The following is a 21,491-nucleotide window of genomic DNA, read 5'->3' as shown; positions in this document are numbered from 1 at the left end:
TCTAACAAACACCATAAAGACTCTTGGATTTCCTAATTCTCTCATTGAGATTCAGGATGGTGAAGTATGAAGTGCCTGGGATATAAAGTGAAAACATGAGTTTGAATTCCAGCTCCTCTATTTATATGCCAAGTGTTCCTGAAATGTCATTTAACTGCAGGGAGCTTCAGCTGCCTTACCTATGATATGTAGCATAAAATTCACAGTTATTAGGATTGAAAGAAATAATGGAGACCAAACACTTTATAAGCAAGAAAGAATTGTGCAATGGTAGCTTCTGTTAATAAAACACTAGCTTATTTCCCCAAGTACAAGACAATGTGTGTGTGTACTACCAACACTGAGACAGTCTTTTGTTGTTCATTTGATCTTCATATGTATTCATCATTCACTCTTCTAGGTACCTATACTTGGATAGTGAAGACTGTAGAATTTGGTCCTTATAGAGATCTTAATATTAGATTCTCACTTTTCAGAATGGTGGTTAAAATATCTATTGTACACGCTTTTTTCTTTTGAATATTAAATGAGATCCTTTATAAACTAATGATTGATCCGTTTTGGTACTTGATAATTATTCACAATTTCTAAAATATTTACAATGCTGTGCCCAGAAGCAGAGAGATTATTTCCTCCCCATCCTCACTCCCCTTATTCTCCCCTTCACACCAAAAGTGACCATTCTAAGGTGCTTGATGTTACTTTTAAATATATATATATGTGTGTATATATATATGTGTGTGTGTGTATATATATATATATATATTTGTTTTAAATATGTATATATATATTTGTTACTAACTTTGTATATTTTCTGTGAAACACGAAACATTCTTTGGAGTACTTTATTTCTCTAATCTCTCTCTCTCTCTTTCTCTCTCTCTCTCTCTCTCTCCATACTGGGATTTTGAACTCAGGACCTCTCAGTTGCCATTTGACCCACACCTCCAGCAATTTTTTGCTTCATTTGTTCTTCAGATAGAGTCTCATGCTTTCTGACCAGAGTCAGCCTCACACCAAGATTCTCTACCTTCACCTCCTGCAGATGGATTGATTATAGCTGCATACTACCATGCCTGGCTCTTCTAACCACACGTATTTTCTGCAGGAAAAGGAAAGAGTATTTCTCAGAGCATTGTGGAGTCCAAAAGAAGCTTGATAATTCAGCTTCAGAGACTAAGAATATTTCTTTTTTTTTCCTTCTGAAAAGGCAAGGGCTCTGGGTTTGTCTCCTCAGGGACTGTGCCTCTCAGCTTCCACTGGCTGGCTACTGCTCTGGAAAGCACCAGGGAGGAGTAGACCTTGATAAGGACCAATCCTGCTCATTAAGCAATAGGACTGATGTCATCCTCTTGGGAACAGGTCACACCCTATTAGCAAGGAAACAGAAGAGGTAACTCAAGGGTTTTTACAGGTTTACAGAGCCTAGAAGTTTCTAAACACAAGGATTAGAATGAATCTGCTATGCACAAAAAATTAACTACAAATGGATTAGACCTAAATGTAAGACCTAAAACTATAAACTTCCTAGAAAAAACATGGGAGTAAATTTTTTCAGCCTTGTTTTAGGCAATGGTTTCTTAGCTGTGACACCAAAATCAGAACAATAGAGAAAAAAATAAATTGGACTTCAAACGAATTTAAAACTTGTATACTTAATAGGAAAGTGAAAAGACAACTCATAGAATGAGATGAAATATTTGCAAATCCTATATCTGATAAAGGACTTATATGCAGAATATAAAAAGAACTCTTACAACAAAATAAAAAATCCTAATAGCCCAATTAAAAAATACAAGGCCTACAGGCTGTGTCAGGAAGATCACAATTTGATGGCAGCCTGGGTTATATAGTGAGACCCTGTCTCAAAAACTAAATAACTAAAATAGAATAAAGGATTCCAATAGCCATTTCTCCAGAGGAGATATACAGTTGGCTGTAAGAATACTAAAAGTTCCTTGACAACATTAGCCATCATGGAAATCCAAACCAAAATCATTGGATACCACTTTATACACACTAAGATGGCTATAACAAAAACAAAAACAAAAATAATAATAAATCTTGGCAAGGATGTGGAGAGACAGAGGCTTTGATACACTGCTGTTGGGAATGTAAAATAGTGACAACACTTTGGAAGATACTCTAGCAGTTTCTGAAATGCTTAAACATATAACCCAACATATACTCTTAGGTATATACCTAGGAGAAATGAAAATATATGTCTATGCAAAAACTTGAACACATATGTTCATAGCAGCATTATTCAAAATAGCAACTAAGTACATACACAAATGTCCATCAATTGATGAAGAGGCAAGTAAAAGTCCTATATCAAACTGCAAAAAAAAAGAAAGGAAGAAAGGAAGGGAGGAAGGGAAGAAGGAAGGAAGGAAATTCTGATACTATATAACAAGAATCCATGCACTTTCTTTCTGCTCTGAGACTATAGCAGTCATATTGCATAACCACAACAGAATACCTGAGGTGGAGAATTTATGAAGAGAAAAAGTATATTTATTTCTCAGTTTGGGAGGATCAAAGTCCAAGGTCAGGTCAAAGGATCTTCAGTTTGGCCTCTGGTGATGGCCACACATCATTGTGGTGTGCGTGTGTGTAAAAGAGCACACATTGCCAGAGGGGAAGTCAAAGGCAGAGTAAGAGACCCTAGTCAGGTAAGCCCTTCCAAAAGCACCCTCCAGTTACTTGAAGACTTCCCACTAGGCCCTACCTCCCCAAGATTTCACAGAATGTGCCACTTGTGATGCCCTGGGGAATAAGCCTTTCACATATCTTCGGGGAGACAGTCAACATTCAAACCAAAGCAGAGACCAAATAGGCTGGTTGCTGGCCATGGCCTAAGTCACTATGCTAAAAGAGAGTAAGGGATGTACAGATGAAAACAATATCACATAATCTAGTAATGATTTTATACATGTAGATAGATAGATGTGATCATTTTTATTTATTAAAGAGTTCAAACATTCAAGTTTCAAAATTCAAAAACAATAAAAGAAGAAACACTGAGGAGTCTCCCTCCCGCCCACCTCTGCCCCCTGGCATCTCGTTCTCTTTACCTCAGACAACCAATGTTCTCAATTTCTTCTGCATTGTGTTTGGGCATTTTATACATATAAAAGCAAATAAATGAAAATTACCCAATAGTGAATATAATGTATCTCCACTTCAGTGAAATAATTTGGTTTTGACTTCAGAATATAAGTAAAGACAGTACTAGAGAAACTTCCAGCTCAATACAGACACAGTTCCCAGCTTTCCTTATAATGAATGGCCTGTGACTCAGACGGAGGACAGAAATAGCAGAAACTGAGATGTGACCACAAAGCATTGCTACACATATGCAGCCTCCATCTGGTCATATGTAGATAGGTAGGCCGGGGAACCTTCCCTTTTAGGGAATCTTAATTGCTATGTTGACTAGCACATTGCTTAATTTCATTGAATTCCATCAGAAGGGCAACCTATTAACCATGCCCAAGTATTTTCAGAATGATGAAACATCCATCCAGAAAAGTTGGATTCAATGACCTCACACTCTGAACTGCTATGATTCTATATAATTAGCTACATAATAATACTTACTCTAAACCCACACAAAACTCAATTAAAATGTTTCTTTTTTTATGAGCAACAAATTACCAGGAAGGCAATAATACTAAAGACTCATCTTTTTCAATGCAATCTCTACAGCTTTATGAAGTCAATGTCAGTTTAGTGCAATCACAGTAAAATGAATATTCTAGATTATATACTGGGAGACCCCAGTCCAGTTATTATCATGAAAAAAGAATTAACAAAACAATTTAAAGCAAAAAAAAAACTTTAGGCTGTCTAGTCTTCTCAGTTTCTCTATTTATAAAATGAGACTATTAGTTTAGAGTGGTGTCTAGGATCCTCTCTGCATCTGAGACTCTGTGAATTTCTATTCATACATCTTCCTTCACAGCTCTTGACAAGGAGAATCCAGCCCAGTGCTCATGGCCTTCTGTACAACCTACCATTTTAATGCCATATGTACCACAGTTAGTGCCAAGTATATCATATGTGGTGTTATAGTAACCCCAGTAAGTCAAAGATTCTAATTAGCCTAGCAACTCTGTCCCTGGCCCAGACACAGCAAGCTGTGCTCCCTCCCAATCCCCAGTCTCACTTCTCCCAGCTTCTCCAGTTGGCCATCTGCATCACACACTATCAGACACATCCAACAAAATTCCAGCCTCCTGCCACTGCTCTTTCATAATGCCACTCATTCCAAAGACCCAAATCCTGACCACTATCCAAGACCCAGCTCACTTCTCACCCCTCCAAGACCCATGAGACCACACTGGGACCACTACCTTCTATACTGACCCCACACTCGGCCCTTCACATACACCATGCACTCATATTTAGCCATGATCTGTAATTATGTCCTTCTCATCTGTGAGCTCCCACAGAACAATGCTCCTGGAATGCTTGCAGAAAATCACTGTTCATGTGGGAGTGACATGGCTTGTTTCTACCTCCAGTTGTCTACTCTGCATTGATCTCAGCCTTCTGAGCATAGTGCATTCTGGGCCTTAGTTTTGTGAGAACATAAAAGTTTAAGCTTTAGTAAAGAGTTCTGGGTGTGGTGGTACATGCCTGGAATCCCAGCTATTCTAGAGGCAGAGACAGTAGGATCACAGTCCAAGGGCAGTCCTGGCAAAAGTACAAGGACCTATGTAAAAAACAAACTCAAACAAAAAGGGCTGTGGGTATGGTTCGAGTGTAGAGCAAGGCTCTGAAATCAATCCCCAGAATTTGCCAAAAGGAAAAAAAATAGTAAAGAGATATTGACAATACCAAGTTACATCCAAAGAACCTTCTCTAAGGTCAAAACCTAAAGCTAGAGTTGAGAAAGAACTCCCTGAGAGTTGTGATTCATTGTGCCCCAAGATCCCCAAGAGAGTGTGCTTCTCTTTATTTAGAAATCTGTTGAACATGGATAGAGTTCTGTTCCGGGGAAGCATGAGCTCAGTCTTTGCAGAGGTGTCTGGCCTTCGGAAAATCCATCCAGCCTGATGATATTGAATCCTCAGCCATATCTCCTAACCACTATGAGGTTTAAGCCCAGTATCATTTATATATTTGTTTCTTAAGTCCCCAGAGTATCCATAGAATGGCATAGACTCACAGGTCCTGTCTCTCTCATACAGCTTTAAGGTCACCATGCATTCTAAATTCAGACATAAACATATGCAGCAGTACTCAAGAGCAAAATGAAGGCCTATAGGAATGAAACCTATCTCACCAGGATCATATGATATTACAATTTCAGCATTTGCTTCATAGTTGTGCTCCTCCTCACCTGGTGCAAGGCACTAAGGAAAGAGAGGGAAGAGGAACACAAGGGTACCAACTATGGTCCTTGCCCTCCAAGCTTATCTCAGTAGTTGGCAAGGTAAAAAATTAAATGTTCAACAGAAAAGCATAATTTCAGGGTAACACAGTGTGCATGAAGATCCTTCATGATGCACTGTTCTATATAGAAACTAACTGATAGGACATCAGGGTCAGAAGCCATGAAGTCTAACTGGGCTGTTCCCAAGGAAAAGCTCCTTACAGGGGAAAGGGCTGGAACTGGCAGTGAGAGGTCAGAAGGATGAGATTTGGAGAACTGAAGGGGTGATAATTCATATACATAAGATTTCATTGCATGTTTAATCCTGCTGACTTCTGATTTCTCTCCCCAGTTAAGAGCTGCTGCTCAACATTCTGACCTTATCTCTTGGAAAGCAGAATGATGGAGGAGGAAAGTTTTCTTTTGCTTCCTCATAGAAGATTAATAATCACGCACCTGGAATGTCTCCATTTGGCTGACACTGGCCCACCTTACCACCTCCCACCTGAACTACTCACCTAATTGCACAATTTTTTCTTCAAATTTCTTATTTATGTGTCTGCATGTGTGTGTGGGGGGGGATGAATAAGTGCATGTGTGTACACACATATTTTGACATGTTCAGACCACCGTGGGCATGCATGGTTCCATCTAAAATTCTTGAAATTTACTTTCTAGCTTCTGGACATCATTTAAAATTATAATGTTGTCATAGGCAGAAAAGAGACAGACTAATTAATCATTGTCAATACTGGTCCCTATTTGTCAGATGAGTTTTTTGCCCAGCATGGCTGGGAATAATTTATATCAGATTGTATTTTCTCACTTTATGTCAATGAAAACATTTATTTAGCATGTTGGTCATTGTACATAAATAGCATAGAATCAATGAGGTATAACTAAATGACATAGATTCATTCATGATATTCAGATTATGAATCTGATAAACAGATTATGTACTGAACTCCTTCTTCATTACATGAACTGCCCTGAACTCAGCAGTTTCTGGGAGCCATAGTTCCCTGAATTTGTCCAAGACCCTTCTAGTCACCTGCAGAGAGGCAAATGGATAGTTCGGCTTCTATAGACTAGGGACCAGGACATTTAGTGTCTTGAAATTCCACTAGTCATGTGACTTTCTAATGGATACTCAGAACCCTCCTATGATTACTCAGATTGATGGTTCACCCAACAGGACTTTGCATTCATGAACTGATAAGTCATAGAGACTAGTTGAGATTAATCCATGTGACACCACAGTGATAGTCACTTGTCAACTTGCTTTGGGAGGATCTCTATTTGCCTCAAAACAAACATTGGAATCATAGCTAAATGGATGCTTGGTCACAACTACACCCTACCCTCATGGTCGGCCTATTTCACTCCTGCTCCCATTCCTCAGTCCTCATTTCCTACCTGTGTTCTGTTAATATCTGTTTCTATGTAGGTTGTGGTTAGCTAGCTGAACTAGGTATATGGGCAAACACACTTCCACAGTAACATACACATAAGGAATGGTAATGGTTACCACTTACCAAGTGCCTTTTATTTATCAGGCATCTTGATAGATGTCTTATGTTTTACATAATTGCTTTATTTAACTCTCTGTAAAATTCCTAGGAGGTAGATAACATTAATCCTGCAACCACACAAAGACTGAAGAGGTTGATGTCACTTACCCCAGGTTCTAAACCTCACAAGAAACCCAACTAGGATTCAATCCAGATCTTCCTGAGTCTAAAGCCCATATTGGTTTCCTTCACAACAGCTGACCTCTCTGGACCAGGATTTTTTCTTCTCTATGAGTAGCTTTCACCCAAAGATCTCCTGACTCTTGATTCTATTTGAAGTTTCTCTGAATACTGGTCTTTGAAACTTAGAACTCGTTCAGGACAGGGAAGTGAGAAAGTTCTGCTTAACAAAGAAGGGATGAAAGATGGTATCTGTGATCAAAAATATTTTCAAATAGCTTTCAACAAAAGATCTAAGTGGATTTTTGTTCTTTTTTTTTTTTCCTTGTAGCACTGCGGTTTGAACGCAGGGCCTCATGCTTACTAGGCAGGTGCTCTTACTGCTTAAGCCACTCTACCAGCCCTGGATTGTTGTAATTTAAGAAAAAGCTACACATGAATGCTTATAGTATTCCTGTGTGTACTTAAGTTAGCTCGGTAATGTAACATCTACTCTCTGGTACTTGTGTGCTGGACCCTGTGGGAGAATAAGTACAGAGGCTGAACACTAGCCCAGACGATACTTTCCAAAGGCCAATAAGAAAAGAAATGGAAGCTGATCCCAAAACTTGAGAGTCTCAGGTTTTCTTTTAGAGATGTTGGCGTTTAGTTCAAAGCATTCAAACATCTCACAATTTTTCCCTACATCTGAGTTCTCAGATTCATTTTTGATTCCCAGTTTATAAAATTTATGCTTTCTACTAACATAAGACACTGGTTCCATCTGTCACCAACAGAGAAAGGCCAGACATTGTTTATAAATTAATGTTAGCCATCTCTTTCTGATTACTTTATACCTAAATATTCTTGCCCATTCTCCTTGAAGTGAATATGCATAAGAACAGCACCATTTCCTCAAACACAAACAGTGTTGGTCCTATGAGAAGTCAATCCACATAAGATAATGCAAATAAAATGTCAGGGCAATGACTTTTTCGGACCTTTCTGGATGCACTGGGACAGGTTTGGCCAGCTTTGAGTTTAGATCTCTGTTAGTAGACAGCCCTTAACAACACAGACATACCTGAGCACAAAGCAATGGCTTGCTCAGGGGTGTTAACTGCCAAGAGGGAGTTTGTGACTACAGACAAGGACACCTGAACGAGGAGACGGGTGGAGGCCTGGGTGCAGAGAACAAGGCAAACATAGTGGTACATATTCTCTGAAGGCAAAGGGATCTTGATACAAGATTACAGTTTCAGCACTTATCCTTCTGGAACCATCTATCATGCCACCAGAAGATGTAAACAATTTCACAAGTAGCTTGCTACATCTGGATATATCTTACAAATCAAACAAAACTGACACCTTGTAACAGTAAATACTGATACCAAGACAATACTTACAGTATCCCACACTCTTCACATCCACTCCACTGCTCCTAGGCCACCTTCGACTCCCACTCCTTCATGTATGCATGAAGCCCCACACTAGCACTGATGCCCCACACAGGTTTGCACTCTTTACACCCTACCTTCATGACTTACCTGAAGATTCCTATCTATGCATCTTATTCCCCCAGCCAGATAAAGTGCCTTGTGGACACAGCCAAGCTCAGACATCTACCCATCCCATTAATACCCTTTGTGGTTGATCCCAGGTCAGTGACTGTCTACACAGTGCCTGAGTTCCTAGAGCCAGACAGAAGAACAGAGTGCTGGCACACGTTTCCTGTGGAACATGGACAGTACCTGGAAGAGAAGTAAAGATTCATGAGAAGATTCTAGGCTGTCCTTAGGAAATATCTGTGTCCACTTCTCTCCTCTGCCTTCTCTTTATTGGCCTGCAGGACACTGGAAGAAACTGAAGGAATAGCCTCTCTCCTCAATTTCCCAAGAAGATCCGACCCAGGGGTGGGCCCTAGAGGGCTGGTCTTCTCCAAAGGCCCCTCCTCACTGGGTTGTAGGCAACTGGAATCACACTGTGACTGGGCCAGTGCCCTCACTCACCAGACCACCTTGGTTTCCCTTTCTCTCTCTCTTCCCCTCCAATAGCCACAGGCGCTGATCAGGACTGGACTGTCTATGCAAACCCTACCTCCACCAAAGGGAAAGAACTTAGGAAGATGTGCAGGCAGGGACGTTAAGGACTGGCTCTCTAAAGGGCTCCAAAGTCAGAGCAGGAGGAGGGTGGGTGTTCTCCCTGTAGCTAGTCATCCCCCAAGGCACTCCAGTCAGGGCAGCTTCTCAGGCAATAAGCCCACCGCCCACTGTCAGAGACCCTAGCAGAAAAGTTCAGGCCCGAGGAAAGCCCCGGATGGCTGCAGCTGGCTCTGAAGTAAGGACCCCTACCAGGCCCCTCCTTTCCGCTTAGAGACAAAAATCTGTGTGGAAAAGCAAACAGGCCAGGGATGTGCCCTTTGAACCTTTTGCAATTCTCCTTAAGCCAGGGCCTCCTATAAATGGAGCGCTTGCGCGCGCCCAGACATTTCCACTGTGCCAGCTGCGGAGCCGGTGCCCACCCCAGAGCCGTCTCGAGGAGCCCCGGGAGCCAGCAGCGGCGCCAGGCCGTGGCCAGGCCGCAGCTAGGAAGCCACCCCACCTGCGGGTCAGCCATGGGCCCTCCAAGGCCCGCGCTGCTGCCGCTGCTGCTGCTGCCGCTGCTGCTGCTGCTCCTGGACGCCAGCGTCCGGGCCCGTGAGTGCTGGAGGGGTCGGGTCAGGGTGCGGGGCTGTGGCATCGGTCCACAACGAAACCAGAGGAAGGGGAAGTTCGAGACAAGGAGATAGCTGGGCCAGCTTGGGCCTGGTCAGAGGGAGGACAGCCACAGGGTCCACCGGTGATGGGGGCCAGGACTAGCTGATGACTCCTTCAGGCTCAGGATGGGGACAGCAAAAGGGAGGTGGGGAAGTGGAGAATGGGTTCTCCAGAACCGATTTCTGACCTGAAAAGTAAGACTTGTGCAGAGGTCCGCCTTGTCAGCTCCGACATGGGAGAAAAGCCAGTTTTGTTTCTCCTTTTCTTACAGAAGACGAAGTACTGGAAAATGTGAGCCCGAGCTGTCCAAGTAAGGCCTTTCTCCTCTCTCCCCCTCGGCCCCCAGCTGGTCCTTTGCACCTCTGGTCACTAAGAGCCCCCCTCTCTCCCTATATAGCAGTGTGGTTGTAAGATTGGTCTGCACTGCTCTGATCCCAGGAAACAAGTGCTTTGGGCCTCAGTCCTCTCCCAAGGAATCTCAGCCCTCTTCTGCCTGCCTGTCTGTGCTGTCCCAATACTTGACCTGGATGTAGGGCAGGGAAGGGACTGTCACTCTGTTTGCCCGTGAACACTTTGAAGATTCATCGCTGCCCTGTTTATCAGTGACTAATCATTGATTCCTGGTGTGAGGATGAGGAAATGCTGACTTTAACCTTTGTGCAGAAATTCTGCCCCCCACCGTCGGTATTTACCTGACCCCTTGGCTTCAGAGGAGCCGGCCTTGAAGCGGTACTCGGTGTTCTAGGTGTTCCAGCCCTGGCTTCTCTTCCGACGGGGCAGCACCGCCATCTGGTGGTCATATGGCATCACTCCACCTGGGCTCGTGACCCAGCTATTTCTCTCAAATTGTTCATAAAGTTCTTCCAGAAATTTTTTCTTGGGGGAGGGGGGATCATAAATTCCTAGTGCTTAATGAACTTGGCATAAAGCATTTAGTATAACCAGAAAAGAGTCACAGAATGATGGTATTTCCAACCCGAGAAAGCATCAGAACTAGCACTATCCCTTTGTTTAATGTCTCTTCTTCTGATTTTCAGAGCCTCTTTATTTATACTTGACACTCTATTCCCTGTACCTCATATGATATATTCAAGGAATCCCAGCTAATTTAAATATCAGTCTCAGCAAAAAGCATAATGAAGAAATTAAATCTATAAAGAACAATTAAGTACAAAGCAAAGTCCATTAAAAATAATGATATATTTTAGAAAACGAAGGACAGGAAGGTAAAATAGGTCCTGTCTGAGGGTGAGTACCAGTAGGAGGGGCAGGGTAAATGGAGATGGTGAAGGAGAGAAATATGGTCCATGTACTATGCATACATGTATGAAAATAGCACAATGAAACCTGTTTAAATAATTCTAAGAAGAGGGGGCTGAGGAAGAATGATGGGGAGGTGAATCACTAATTAAGATATATTGCATGCACGTATGTAAATGTCACAATGTAGTTCCCCTGTTCAATTATTTATTTTCTAATAAATAATAATAATAATTTGAGTTCAATTACCATTTTTTATTATGCTATGACCCTCTCAGCCCAGAAATGACTGCCCTTGGGAGTTATTTCAGCTGTGTGACTGACTTATTTCTCATTTTAGAAGATGCAACACGATTCAAACACCTCCGTAAGTACATGTACAACTATGAAGCTGAGAGTTCCAGTGGAGTCCCTGGGACTGCTGATTCAAGAAGTGCCACCAAGATCAACTGCAAGGTAGGGAAGATGGGATTGGAGGAACCTGAAACCCAGGGCTTGACCCAGCCCTGCTCCACCAGGTGTCCAGCACTGGACCTTCTGAGAGTTTCCAGAACATTTTAGGATTGCTGTAACCTCAAAGTGCTAAGATGACCCCTCAGTTTGTAAGTCAGCCACAATGGTGAGAAGTCATCTGCTACAGAAAATTTCATGAACCATAGATTACCAGCAGTGCAGGCCTACAGATTTGAGCATGAGAGAGTCCCAGTGGGTGAGCATCTCAGAAAAGCACTCTGGAATGCGGTGTTTATATCTCAATCAAACAGAATCTGTTGCTAAAAACAAATGCAAAAAAAGAAAATGTTAAACATAGTTTGTTCTAAAATAAAACCTTACTTTTTTGTGGTAGTACTGAGGCTTAAACTCAGGGCCTACACCTTGAACCATTCCACCAGCCCTTTTTTGTGAAGGGTTTTCGAGATAGGGTCTCATGAACTATTGCCCAGGCTGGCTTCGAACCTCAATCCTCCTGATCTCTGCCACCTGGGTAGCCAGGATTACAGGCGTGAGCCACCTGCACCTGGCAAAGCCTTACTTATTTTGAGGCCAGTTGTACTCCTGTCCATGTACACGTGGAGCAGAACCCAGGGCAGACCCAGGCTACTATCAAGGTTCATATGGGAAAGAGAATTCAGGTTGCAAAGTTGCCCTCTTCTCTATTGGGTGCCATAAAACTGGTCTGTACTGTCAAGTAAGGTAGGCATGAGCCACATGTGGCTATTTAAATTGAATAAAAGTAAAAATTCAGTTCCTAGTCTCATCGGCCACATTTCAAGTCCCAGTAGCCACCCATGGCTCCTGCTGCCATATTAGACAGTGGAAATATAGAACATTTCAATCATGGCAGAAAGCTCATTGAATAGTACTGGATAACAATTGGGGTCTATTTCAACTCCAACTATATGTGAAGCTCTCCATAGGCCCTAGTAAATACAAACAGTTTGGGGCAGTGACATTAAGGAAATGCTTGCTGTTGAAACCAATGATAGCCCTCTTCCTGCTTCCTATTTTTCTTCTTAACTCTTATTCCAGTCTACATTTCTTTTAACCAAGCACACCAAATTCTTTATAACTGAAGGAAATAAATTCATAGCCAATAAAAGGACATGCTACTTCCCATGGATAGGGGCAAACTTCCAAACCTTTTTAACCCAGTGGAAGGAAAAGGCCAGAAGTAGGCCAAATCCGAGGCTATGCCTGGCATCCCATGAGGCATGTGTGGGGCTGGGAAGCAGACCGTCATGTTTCCATTTCCCTAGGTGTCCTGATTACAGATTAAACCATGGGGATGGGGACATCTCCCATTCTTGACGGAGAACCTCAGTGTGCTGCTACCCTCCATTTTCAGGTTGAGCTGGAGGTTCCCCAACTCTGTAGCTTCATCCTGAGGACCAGCCAGTGTACCCTGAAAGAGGTATACGGCTTCAACCCTGAAGGCAAACCCTTGCTGAAGAAAACGAAGAACTCTGAGGCGTTTGGAGCTGCTATGTCCAGGTAAGGTATGGGTATGTGGATTTAAATGTCAGCTCTGTGCATCCCTGAATGTACTGGACATGGATGTGGTCATTGCATGTGTGTCCATGGAAGTATGAGTGGATGTGTTCCTATGAGGCATGCTTGTAAGTACAAGCATTTCTATTCAGTATTCACTATGGATCAGGTAATTGTGGAGTTTTCACAACTATTCAAAAAGAAGAGAAGCAGTATTTACCCTCTCTTAGATGGGTTCTCTTGATTATCATTTAAATTGTTCTTCTAAAAGAGCTCATGGTTTTAAACTCTCTGAGACAATAAAGCTGGGATGGTTTGTTTAAACTAGTGAGATCTTGTCTAAAGAATTAAAAAGGCTGGTGCCTGAAGTTCTTCAGCATGAACCTGGTAACACTTGCTGGTGTGGCCAGCACATCAGGATGCAGAAGGCAGCACAAGGCAGAGAGCACCCAAAACTTTATCAGGTCCCCAATCCAGGGTTGGCGTGCAGCCACTGCACATGGGAACACCAGTGATGTTGTTTACAGCTGGTATTTCTGCTGACAGATCAGTGCGCATGTTGCACTTGTTGTCAAATATTTTCAACATCACCCTGCTTTGTCCCTGATTACAGTTCATGAGGCCTTAAGTGTGTATAAATATAGACGCTCACAAGACTGTTAATTGGTAGAATGGAAAAACTACCCCTGTCCATCTTTTGACTTGTGAAATGTTAGAACCCACTCAGTCCATTCTCTGTGAAACAGGTGTAGATGCTTCTGTCTTCCACCAAAAACACCTTTTTCTTTTATCTTTCTTTTTGGGGGGGGGGTGGTACTGGGATTTGAACTCAGGGCCTCATGCTTCCTAGGCAGGTGCTCTTACCACTTGAGCCACTTCACCAGCCCCCCATCAAAACACCTTACTTCATCTGAGACTTAGATTTGCATGAGGGAAGGAGTGCGGTGGCAGGAGGAAATACATCTTGGTCCTTATTCTTCTCCAAACACAAGGGACTCCTGCTCTTGACCAAGTGGACTTTTCAGGCCTACAACATGGTGTCTGGAACTTTCTTAGAGGGGCACAGCTGAAGGAGACATACCTAGTCTTCATGTTTTCAATTCCCCACTTCTGACTTAACTAGGATAGGTGCAGGCAGACCCTCAGAAACTCAAGTCATCCCCAATGAGAAGTCCTTAAGACCAAGGTCAGCATGGACTTCACACATGTCCTGAGACCATATAAAGGAATGAGTGTCCAAGAAATGCATGAAAAGAAGCTTGAATTCACTAGTAGTTAGGAAATGCAAATGAATATTACAAAAGGACATATATCATCTTACACCTATCAGACTGTAGAACTCTAAAACAGCTATGGTACCAAAAAGTTTATTCTCATGCACTGCTGCTAGAAATGAGAGCCATAGGACAATATCTATCCCAATTGAAAATATCTATACCTCTGACACAGCATTTCCAGTCTCTAGGTTTAGTCCCTGAAAATAAAAGCAGTAATGCATGAAGATAGATGCATAAGGATGTTTATTTCAACATTGTTTGTGTAGAATAAAAAGAAGTCCAAAGAAAGTGAATGCCACCAAATGGGGCAATGTTAAATAAACTACACATAACCATAAAATGAAAGGTAAGCAGCTCTTATAAAACAGTCTATTAGAGATGTCCCAAATGTTTCAGGATTTTCCTAAAGTATAATTAAAATAGAAAAACAAGATGAAAAAAATAGGCGTAATACAATCCCATTTGTATAAAGCAAACAATGGTAAAATCTTCATATGTCTATGTTTATACCCACACACATCTATATGGGATATTATGAACATGGAGATATATTGAAATCCAGAAGCGTGTCCTTATAGAGTAAGAATGGGATCAGACTGATGGATGGAGAACAGAAAATGGATGAATGAGCCAAACAAAACAGGAAAAAAAATAATAAAAGAATGCCAAATCTACAGCTCTTTGTATACTTTTTTGAAAATGTGTGTGTAGATATGTTCATAAAGGATTAATGTCAGAAGAAGAGCAACTGAGCAAGAAGGAGCCTGCCATGCCACCAGCTTCCATCCGGCATGCTCATGAAGGATAAAGGATTTTCTGTGACCACATGCCCTCTCTCTGGTACAGGTACGAGCTGAGGCTGGTCATTCCTGAGGGGAAGCAAGTTGTCCTTTATCCAGAGAAGGATGAACCTAAACACATCCTGAACATCAAGAGAGGCATCATTTCTGCTCTCCTGGCTGCCCCAGAAACAGACGAGGCCCAACAAGTGTTGTTTATGGTGAGAATTTTGAAAGCTAATGACAGGGGCCTTTTAAAGTTCTCTTCACATGTCAAAGACCAGCCTCACTGTAGATAAAGTAGATCTTTTGGCTTAGCTACATGGTGGCTGCACAGGGAACCCTACACTGGTGTGAAATACCAGTGCTTATAATTCCTCCTGTCTCCTAAGCTCACTAACAGATCATTCTGTGCAGATTAATCGTGGTGGGTCTAATTTTAAAGCAGTTAGTGGGGAGTCCTTACCACTCCACCTGCTATTGTTTTAATTCTTTTCTTCTGTTCCAGCATGTTGTAGCACAATAAAACCTGCATGTATTTTTGACACCAAAAAGACTGGAATATGGTCCAGCCTCTTAAGAATTTTAGGTTTCACCCATAGAGAGAACTCAATGCACTTTCGTCCCATGAACATTTTTGAGTGCTTGCTGTGTTCTTAGAGAATGCAGAAATGCATCCTACAAGGTCCTATCTTCAGAACCACCTCCCCTTCCAAACCGGCCTTCTCTCCCAGTGCTGGCTGGCCAGGCACCAGCAATGCCACCCTCCACATAGAAGGAAAGAACGTCCCTTCCAAATCCACATACCTTCTGCCTTTGCTCCCAGGCTTCTTTCCCAGGCCCTCCCAGGCACCCATGCTGAAAGTACCCTATTATATCTTCTTCTTCCAGGACACTGTGTATGGAAATTGCTCCACTCACGTTACTGTGAATGCAAGGAAAGGAAGTGTGGCAACAGAAATATCCACTGAGAGGAACCTCCAGCAGTGCGATGGCTTCCAGCCTGTCAACACGGGCGTCAGCCCCCTTGCCCTCATCAAAGGCCTGGTGAGTCTCATACCACATTATCATGCTTACTGAGCAGTATCCTCCTTAGGAAAATTCTGGAGTGTTCCAGCTAGTAGAGACCTTAGAGAAAAACCAGCCCAATTTGTTCTTTATATAGAGTGCAGCAGGACACAGGGCCAGACATGGGAAGGACAATCAAGGCTGCATAGGTTATTATTCATTGTGTTAAGACTACAGACTCAGGTTCCTGACCCCTACACTAGAGCTCTGCCCTTCTTTTTGTCCTTCTGTCATGGCACCAAACTATCTTCTATCACTTAGAGTAATGACTGTCCATCCCAGAGAAAGCATAGTTACCTACTTTTCTTTCCAACTAACAAGAGCTGGTTGTCCCAAGTGTCTGGACTCCAAGGAAATTCCAAGACCTGTATCTTCCTTTCTCCCCTATCCTATGAAGTAACGTGATTGGAAATATTCCACCTTCGTGTCTTTCCACCCCAAGTATGACTCTGACCAAAGGCAGGCCTTTGGCCTCCTGTCTGGACCACCCCCTCGGTAATAACTTTCTCTGCTATTAATTGGGGCCACATAGCACCATATCACCTAAGTTTGCCAGGCTCCAGTAACATCTTTCAGAACAGGAATCACAGGTCATCTCAGTAAACGTGAAGGGCTTGAGCAATTGCTGCCATGCCTGGTTATTGTTCTCAGGCCTGAAAATAGGAAACCTGATGACCACAGTCGGAAGAGGACAACGCATGTCTTTGTGTCTTTCTTTGAACACTGTGTGTCAGACCCCATCCTGGGTAGCATTGAAGGAGGAAAAGTAACCAACGAACCATGGGCCTTCCACCTCAAAAGATTTCCAGGTTTATACAAAAGGTTCACACACACGTCAAGAAAAGACAATAAGTAGCATAGTTGATAAAGTGATACACTGAGCAGTGCGAACAAGCAATCCTATGTCTGACTAGAAAGGATAAAGCATTACTCACATTGCTCATTGGGCAGAGACAAGGAGAGTATGGAGCACGAACATGAAAAATGGACCAGTAAATGGAAGAGAGATGTGAGGACATGGTTCTAGTCAAAGAAAACTTACAGAGTAGAAGCTCGTAAGTTGTGTGTGTGGTGAGCGAGTATGCATGGGACATAGGTTGTACAGGATGGTGGCAACATTGAGGCCAAATAAAAAGAGTCTACAGCCTTGAGGATGCTGAACTTGTGTCCCCGTCTCTGATGTCAAGTATCAAGTTCTCTTCCTTTTACTGAGTTTATCTAGTGGTGTAAGATTCCCACCCCCTTCTACCTTGCAGGCAACTGCCAAAGGCAGCTTCAAGTCCCAGGGACTGATCAAAATGCTTTTCTACCATCTCATTCATAGGTCCACCCCTTGTCAACTTTGATCAGCAGCAGCCAGTCCTGCCAGTACACCCTGGACTCCAAGAGGAAGCATGTGTCAGAAGCCATCTGCAAAGAGCAGCACCTGTTCTTGCCTTTCTCCTATAAGTAAGTCACCTGCTGCTCCCCCAGTTCATCTTTTAATGGGAGCTAAACACTTTTGAGTGCCCGGTTCTGTTCTAAGCTGTGCCAGAGAGAAAGCTATAGAGAGGCACAAGGCAAAGCCCATCTCTGTCCCTGCCTTTTTCTTTTTAGCTAACAGGCATTGGCAAAAAGATTTTAGGCATGTGAAACAATTTGAGACCAACAAAAAAATATCTTGGACTCAGACTGTATGGATTTGTAAGGACCCAGAAAAGCTACAAGTCATTGCAGGGTTAGAAATGACTTCATGGAGGGTTCATGATTTTGACTAGACACTTGTATGTTGAAACACATTTTGAAAACTGATACTTAATGAATACATATTGCATAATTGCTCTATTTTTGGCCTTGTGGTATCGGAGATACAAAACAATTACAAGGCACAGTGGGTCCCAACCCTCTGGACATTCTAGATTATTGTAGGCCACAAGGTACATTTGTTCTTCTAATGGAAGGATAACTGTTATGAGTAGGAGCAGATGGGTCCTGTTCATTGGGTGGGCAAGGATTACTGGATTTCACCATGACTTGAAAGGTGGACAGAATTTGGGCGAGGCAAAAAGGGAACCTTTCAACATGAAAAGAATAGCATTTTCTGGGGAGCTGGCCATTTATGATGCAGTGTGCTTCTTTTATTACCAGGAATAAGTACGGGATGATGACACACGTTACACAGACATTGAAACTTGAAGACACACCTAAGATCAACAGCCGCTTCTTTGGTGAAGGTAAGACTTTATGTCCATGTAAGTGCAGGGAAATCTGCCTGAGAGGTGCCAATCATGGCTAGTTCTTGAATGGGCCCTGTTAAATATCTGCTAACTATTGAGTGAAGTCTTTCTAAGTAGGAAATTGGAACCCCAAGTGTAACATGACACCTTTGGCAGCACTGACAATCTCATATACCTTGTGGTAAGATGGGGGGCTTCCTGGATGAGGTGTACAAATGGGAAAGGGTGTTCAGGGTCAGGATATATAGTAATTCAATGAATTGATCTTTAGAGTGAAAAGAAACTTTAGAGATCTCTCCTCAAACCTTAATTCAGCATTATGTTGCATTTAAATCTGTCAAAACTTTTTCTTATGCATTATCTCATTGTTATCTCTGGCTTGTTTGTTATTTGCTTATTTTTTTTTTTCAGAACTTGGGGGTTGAACTCAGGGTCTTGAACTTGCTAAGCAGGTGCCCTTTCAGTCATGCCCCCAGCCATACTGCTGTTCTCTTTGTTCATAGAGAGCCTATGGTGTCAGGTGGTGGTAGCCTGTGCTTTGACACCCATTCTGCAGAGGGGAAATGACTTGGTGATGTGGTCTAAGTCACAAAATCTCAGATGGGGTGCAAAATGAGCACCCAGGTCTAATTGAAGCTGGAACTCTGCGCATTTTCCCACACAGAGACTGATTCTCACTGCCTCCCTGGCATAGGCTCAAAGGGCTGCAAAAGGGTTTCCTTTCTCCACAAGCTACTGACAGATTCAATTAGAAGAACTGATAAGTAAGGACCATTGAGTGTGGCCTCAACTCTCACTATAGTGGCAGTAGTCCCTCACCACCATCTGTACCAGATCCAGAAAAGCCTGGATTCTGTACTAGCTCTGCCTCATAGGTCCCGAGTGATCTTGGGCAAAAAGTTTCAAATGTTGCTCATCTCTGGGCCTTAGTTCCCTTTTCTTCAAGTTGGGGAATGTACCGTACCCCTCAGGGATACTCTGACGCATGCGTGAAAACAGTTAAGTCAAATGCCCAGTGCAAAGTCAAACACCTGGTAGTCACTGAGAATATGATCATTTTCTTCTCTTTTTCCTTCTTCTGATATATCCCAAGTGTCCAGTTCCCATTTGGCTTTGAGCTACAGAAGTAAGCAAAAACTCCTCTGACACTTCCCCTCTTCCAGGTGCTGAGCAGGTGGGCCTGGCCTTTGAGAGCACCAAGTCCACATCGCTACCGAAGCAAGCCGAATCTGTTTTGAAGACTCTCCAGGAACTGACTAAACTGTCCATCTCGGAGCAGAACAGCCAGAGAGCAAATCTCTTCAATAAACTAGTTACCGAGTTGAGAGGTCTCAACAATGAGGCAGTGGTCTCCCTCTTGCCACAGCTGATAGAGGTGTCCAGGTAATGGCTAATGGTTGCGGCTTTCTTAGTCTCTCAGACACCCTAGATTTGCTGCAGAGCTTTTGAACTTTAGCCAAATAGAGAATTTTAGGAACCATTTAAATACCAATCCTCTTACTTAATTAGTAAGTCAATAATATCTGCTGGATTAATTTCATGACTAAGACATATAAACACACACACACAAGAATGTATCTGCTGTTAAAACAGGGATGAAGTGGTTCCCATCTTTAATGGGTACCTTCTTATCCTAATTCTGTTGTGAGAGCCCCAAAGAGTTTGAGAGAAAATGAAATCCATGCCCTCTTGAAGCTCATAGGCTCATGGAGAGAAAACTCAGGCAAATAAACTAATGTGGTTTTTCTATACTTCAAGGCACTGGCTCTAAGTGATGTGAAAATCACAGAAGGTACAGAGGACAGGGATGGACCAAGACAGTGTTGGCCAGACATGTTCTGTGTCCTGAACAAAGGACAGAGCTAGCAATCCTCTTTTAGCTTCAGGTCCAGGGGTCCTTCTTAGACTTCCCTGGCTGGTGCTTCTTCAGTGGAAATATTCCTGGAGAAGACATCATGGTTCTTGGGCTCTGAGTTGAATTTTGAAAGATGGTTCGATCTGGATAGCAAATACGGGACGAGAGCCACTCCTACAAAGGGCACACCATGGGCCAAGGATATTTGCCTGCCTTGACGGTGCTCTAAGTAACTCTCTGCACTTCTCTTCTCAGTCCCATCACTTTGCAAGCCTTGGTTCAGTGTGGACAGCCCCAGTGTTACACTCATATCCTCCAGTGGCTGAAAAGTGAGAAAGCTCATCCCCTTCTGATAGATGTCATCACCTACCTGGTGGCTCTGATCCCAGATCCTTCAGTGCAAAGGCTGCGGGAAGTCTTTAACACAGCGAAGGAGCAGCAGAGCCGGGTCACGCTATATGCTGTGAGCCACCTGGTTAACAAGTGAGTCTCTACACTGCATTCCCTCCTGGGGCGAAAGGAAACCCTACAGTATCACCACATTCCCTCCGTCTTCCAACAGTGATCATTCCTCTTGTGTTTTTTAATGGTCATTTTGAGAGTAACAACTTGAAATAAGATATCAGCAAAAACAAGTTTGGATTTTAAGTAAAATCTAACTATGCTGCTTGAGTACTAATACTCTTCTCTTATCCCATAGCTATCATAGTATGAACCCCGCAGCCACCCAGGACCTGCAAGACATCGCTGATTATCTGTTGGAACAGATTCGCAACGAGTGCGCGGGAGATGAGGATTACACCTACTTGATTCTGAGGGTACATTCAGTCTTTTGTGTATCAGGTTTCTTTTCAGAAATGCTCTTCCTGACCATCCCTTACTTTGCCTTCTTCTCTGTGATGGGTTCTTGTTTCTTTTCTTCAATGCAGGTCATTGGAAATATGGGCAAAACCATGGAGCAGGTAATGCCAAGACTCAAGTCTTCAGTCCTGAAATGCATCAAAAGTACAAAGCCATCACTGCTGATCCAGAAAGCTGCTATCCAGGCCCTGAGGAAGATGGAACTTGAAGATGAGGTAAAGTTCTCAGAGGAATTTGGAAAGTGAAAATTTATGCTCATCAACAACGTTTGGAGAAGTCCTAGGGGGATGAGATTATAAATCTCATCATTCTGCTGACTTCTACTGTTTTCTAATAGCAAATTTCAACAAGCCTATTGACTTGACTTCCTATCAGTA

At 42.8% G+C, this 21,491-nt stretch overlaps 1 protein-coding gene across 1 annotated transcript in view; it reads left to right on the top strand.

Moving 5' to 3' along the window:
• Nucleotides 1-9,550: 9,550 nt before the first annotated feature.
• Nucleotides 9,551-21,491, top strand: part of Apob (apolipoprotein B) — a 36,025-nt gene continuing 24,084 nt past the window's right edge. Inside the window, exons 1-12 of the mRNA XM_074049254.1 lie at nucleotides 9,551-9,749; nucleotides 10,081-10,119; nucleotides 11,410-11,525; nucleotides 12,916-13,061; nucleotides 15,182-15,335; nucleotides 16,006-16,161; nucleotides 17,507-17,631; nucleotides 18,310-18,395; nucleotides 19,562-19,781; nucleotides 20,509-20,736; nucleotides 20,954-21,071; nucleotides 21,183-21,329. Coding sequence (XP_073905355.1) covers nucleotides 9,668-9,749; nucleotides 10,081-10,119; nucleotides 11,410-11,525; nucleotides 12,916-13,061; nucleotides 15,182-15,335; nucleotides 16,006-16,161; nucleotides 17,507-17,631; nucleotides 18,310-18,395; nucleotides 19,562-19,781; nucleotides 20,509-20,736; nucleotides 20,954-21,071; nucleotides 21,183-21,329 — 1,617 coding nt within the window. The 5' untranslated portion in view covers nucleotides 9,551-9,667. The remainder of the gene's footprint in view (nucleotides 9,750-10,080; nucleotides 10,120-11,409; nucleotides 11,526-12,915; nucleotides 13,062-15,181; nucleotides 15,336-16,005; nucleotides 16,162-17,506; nucleotides 17,632-18,309; nucleotides 18,396-19,561; nucleotides 19,782-20,508; nucleotides 20,737-20,953; nucleotides 21,072-21,182; nucleotides 21,330-21,491) is intronic.

Source organism: Castor canadensis, chromosome 12, assembly GCF_047511655.1.
Source record: "Castor canadensis chromosome 12, mCasCan1.hap1v2, whole genome shotgun sequence".
Taxonomy (NCBI): domain Eukaryota; kingdom Metazoa; phylum Chordata; class Mammalia; order Rodentia; family Castoridae; genus Castor; species Castor canadensis.
The sequence above is the reverse complement of the archived record's forward strand: the minus strand, read 5'-3'. Positions and strand labels throughout refer to the sequence as shown.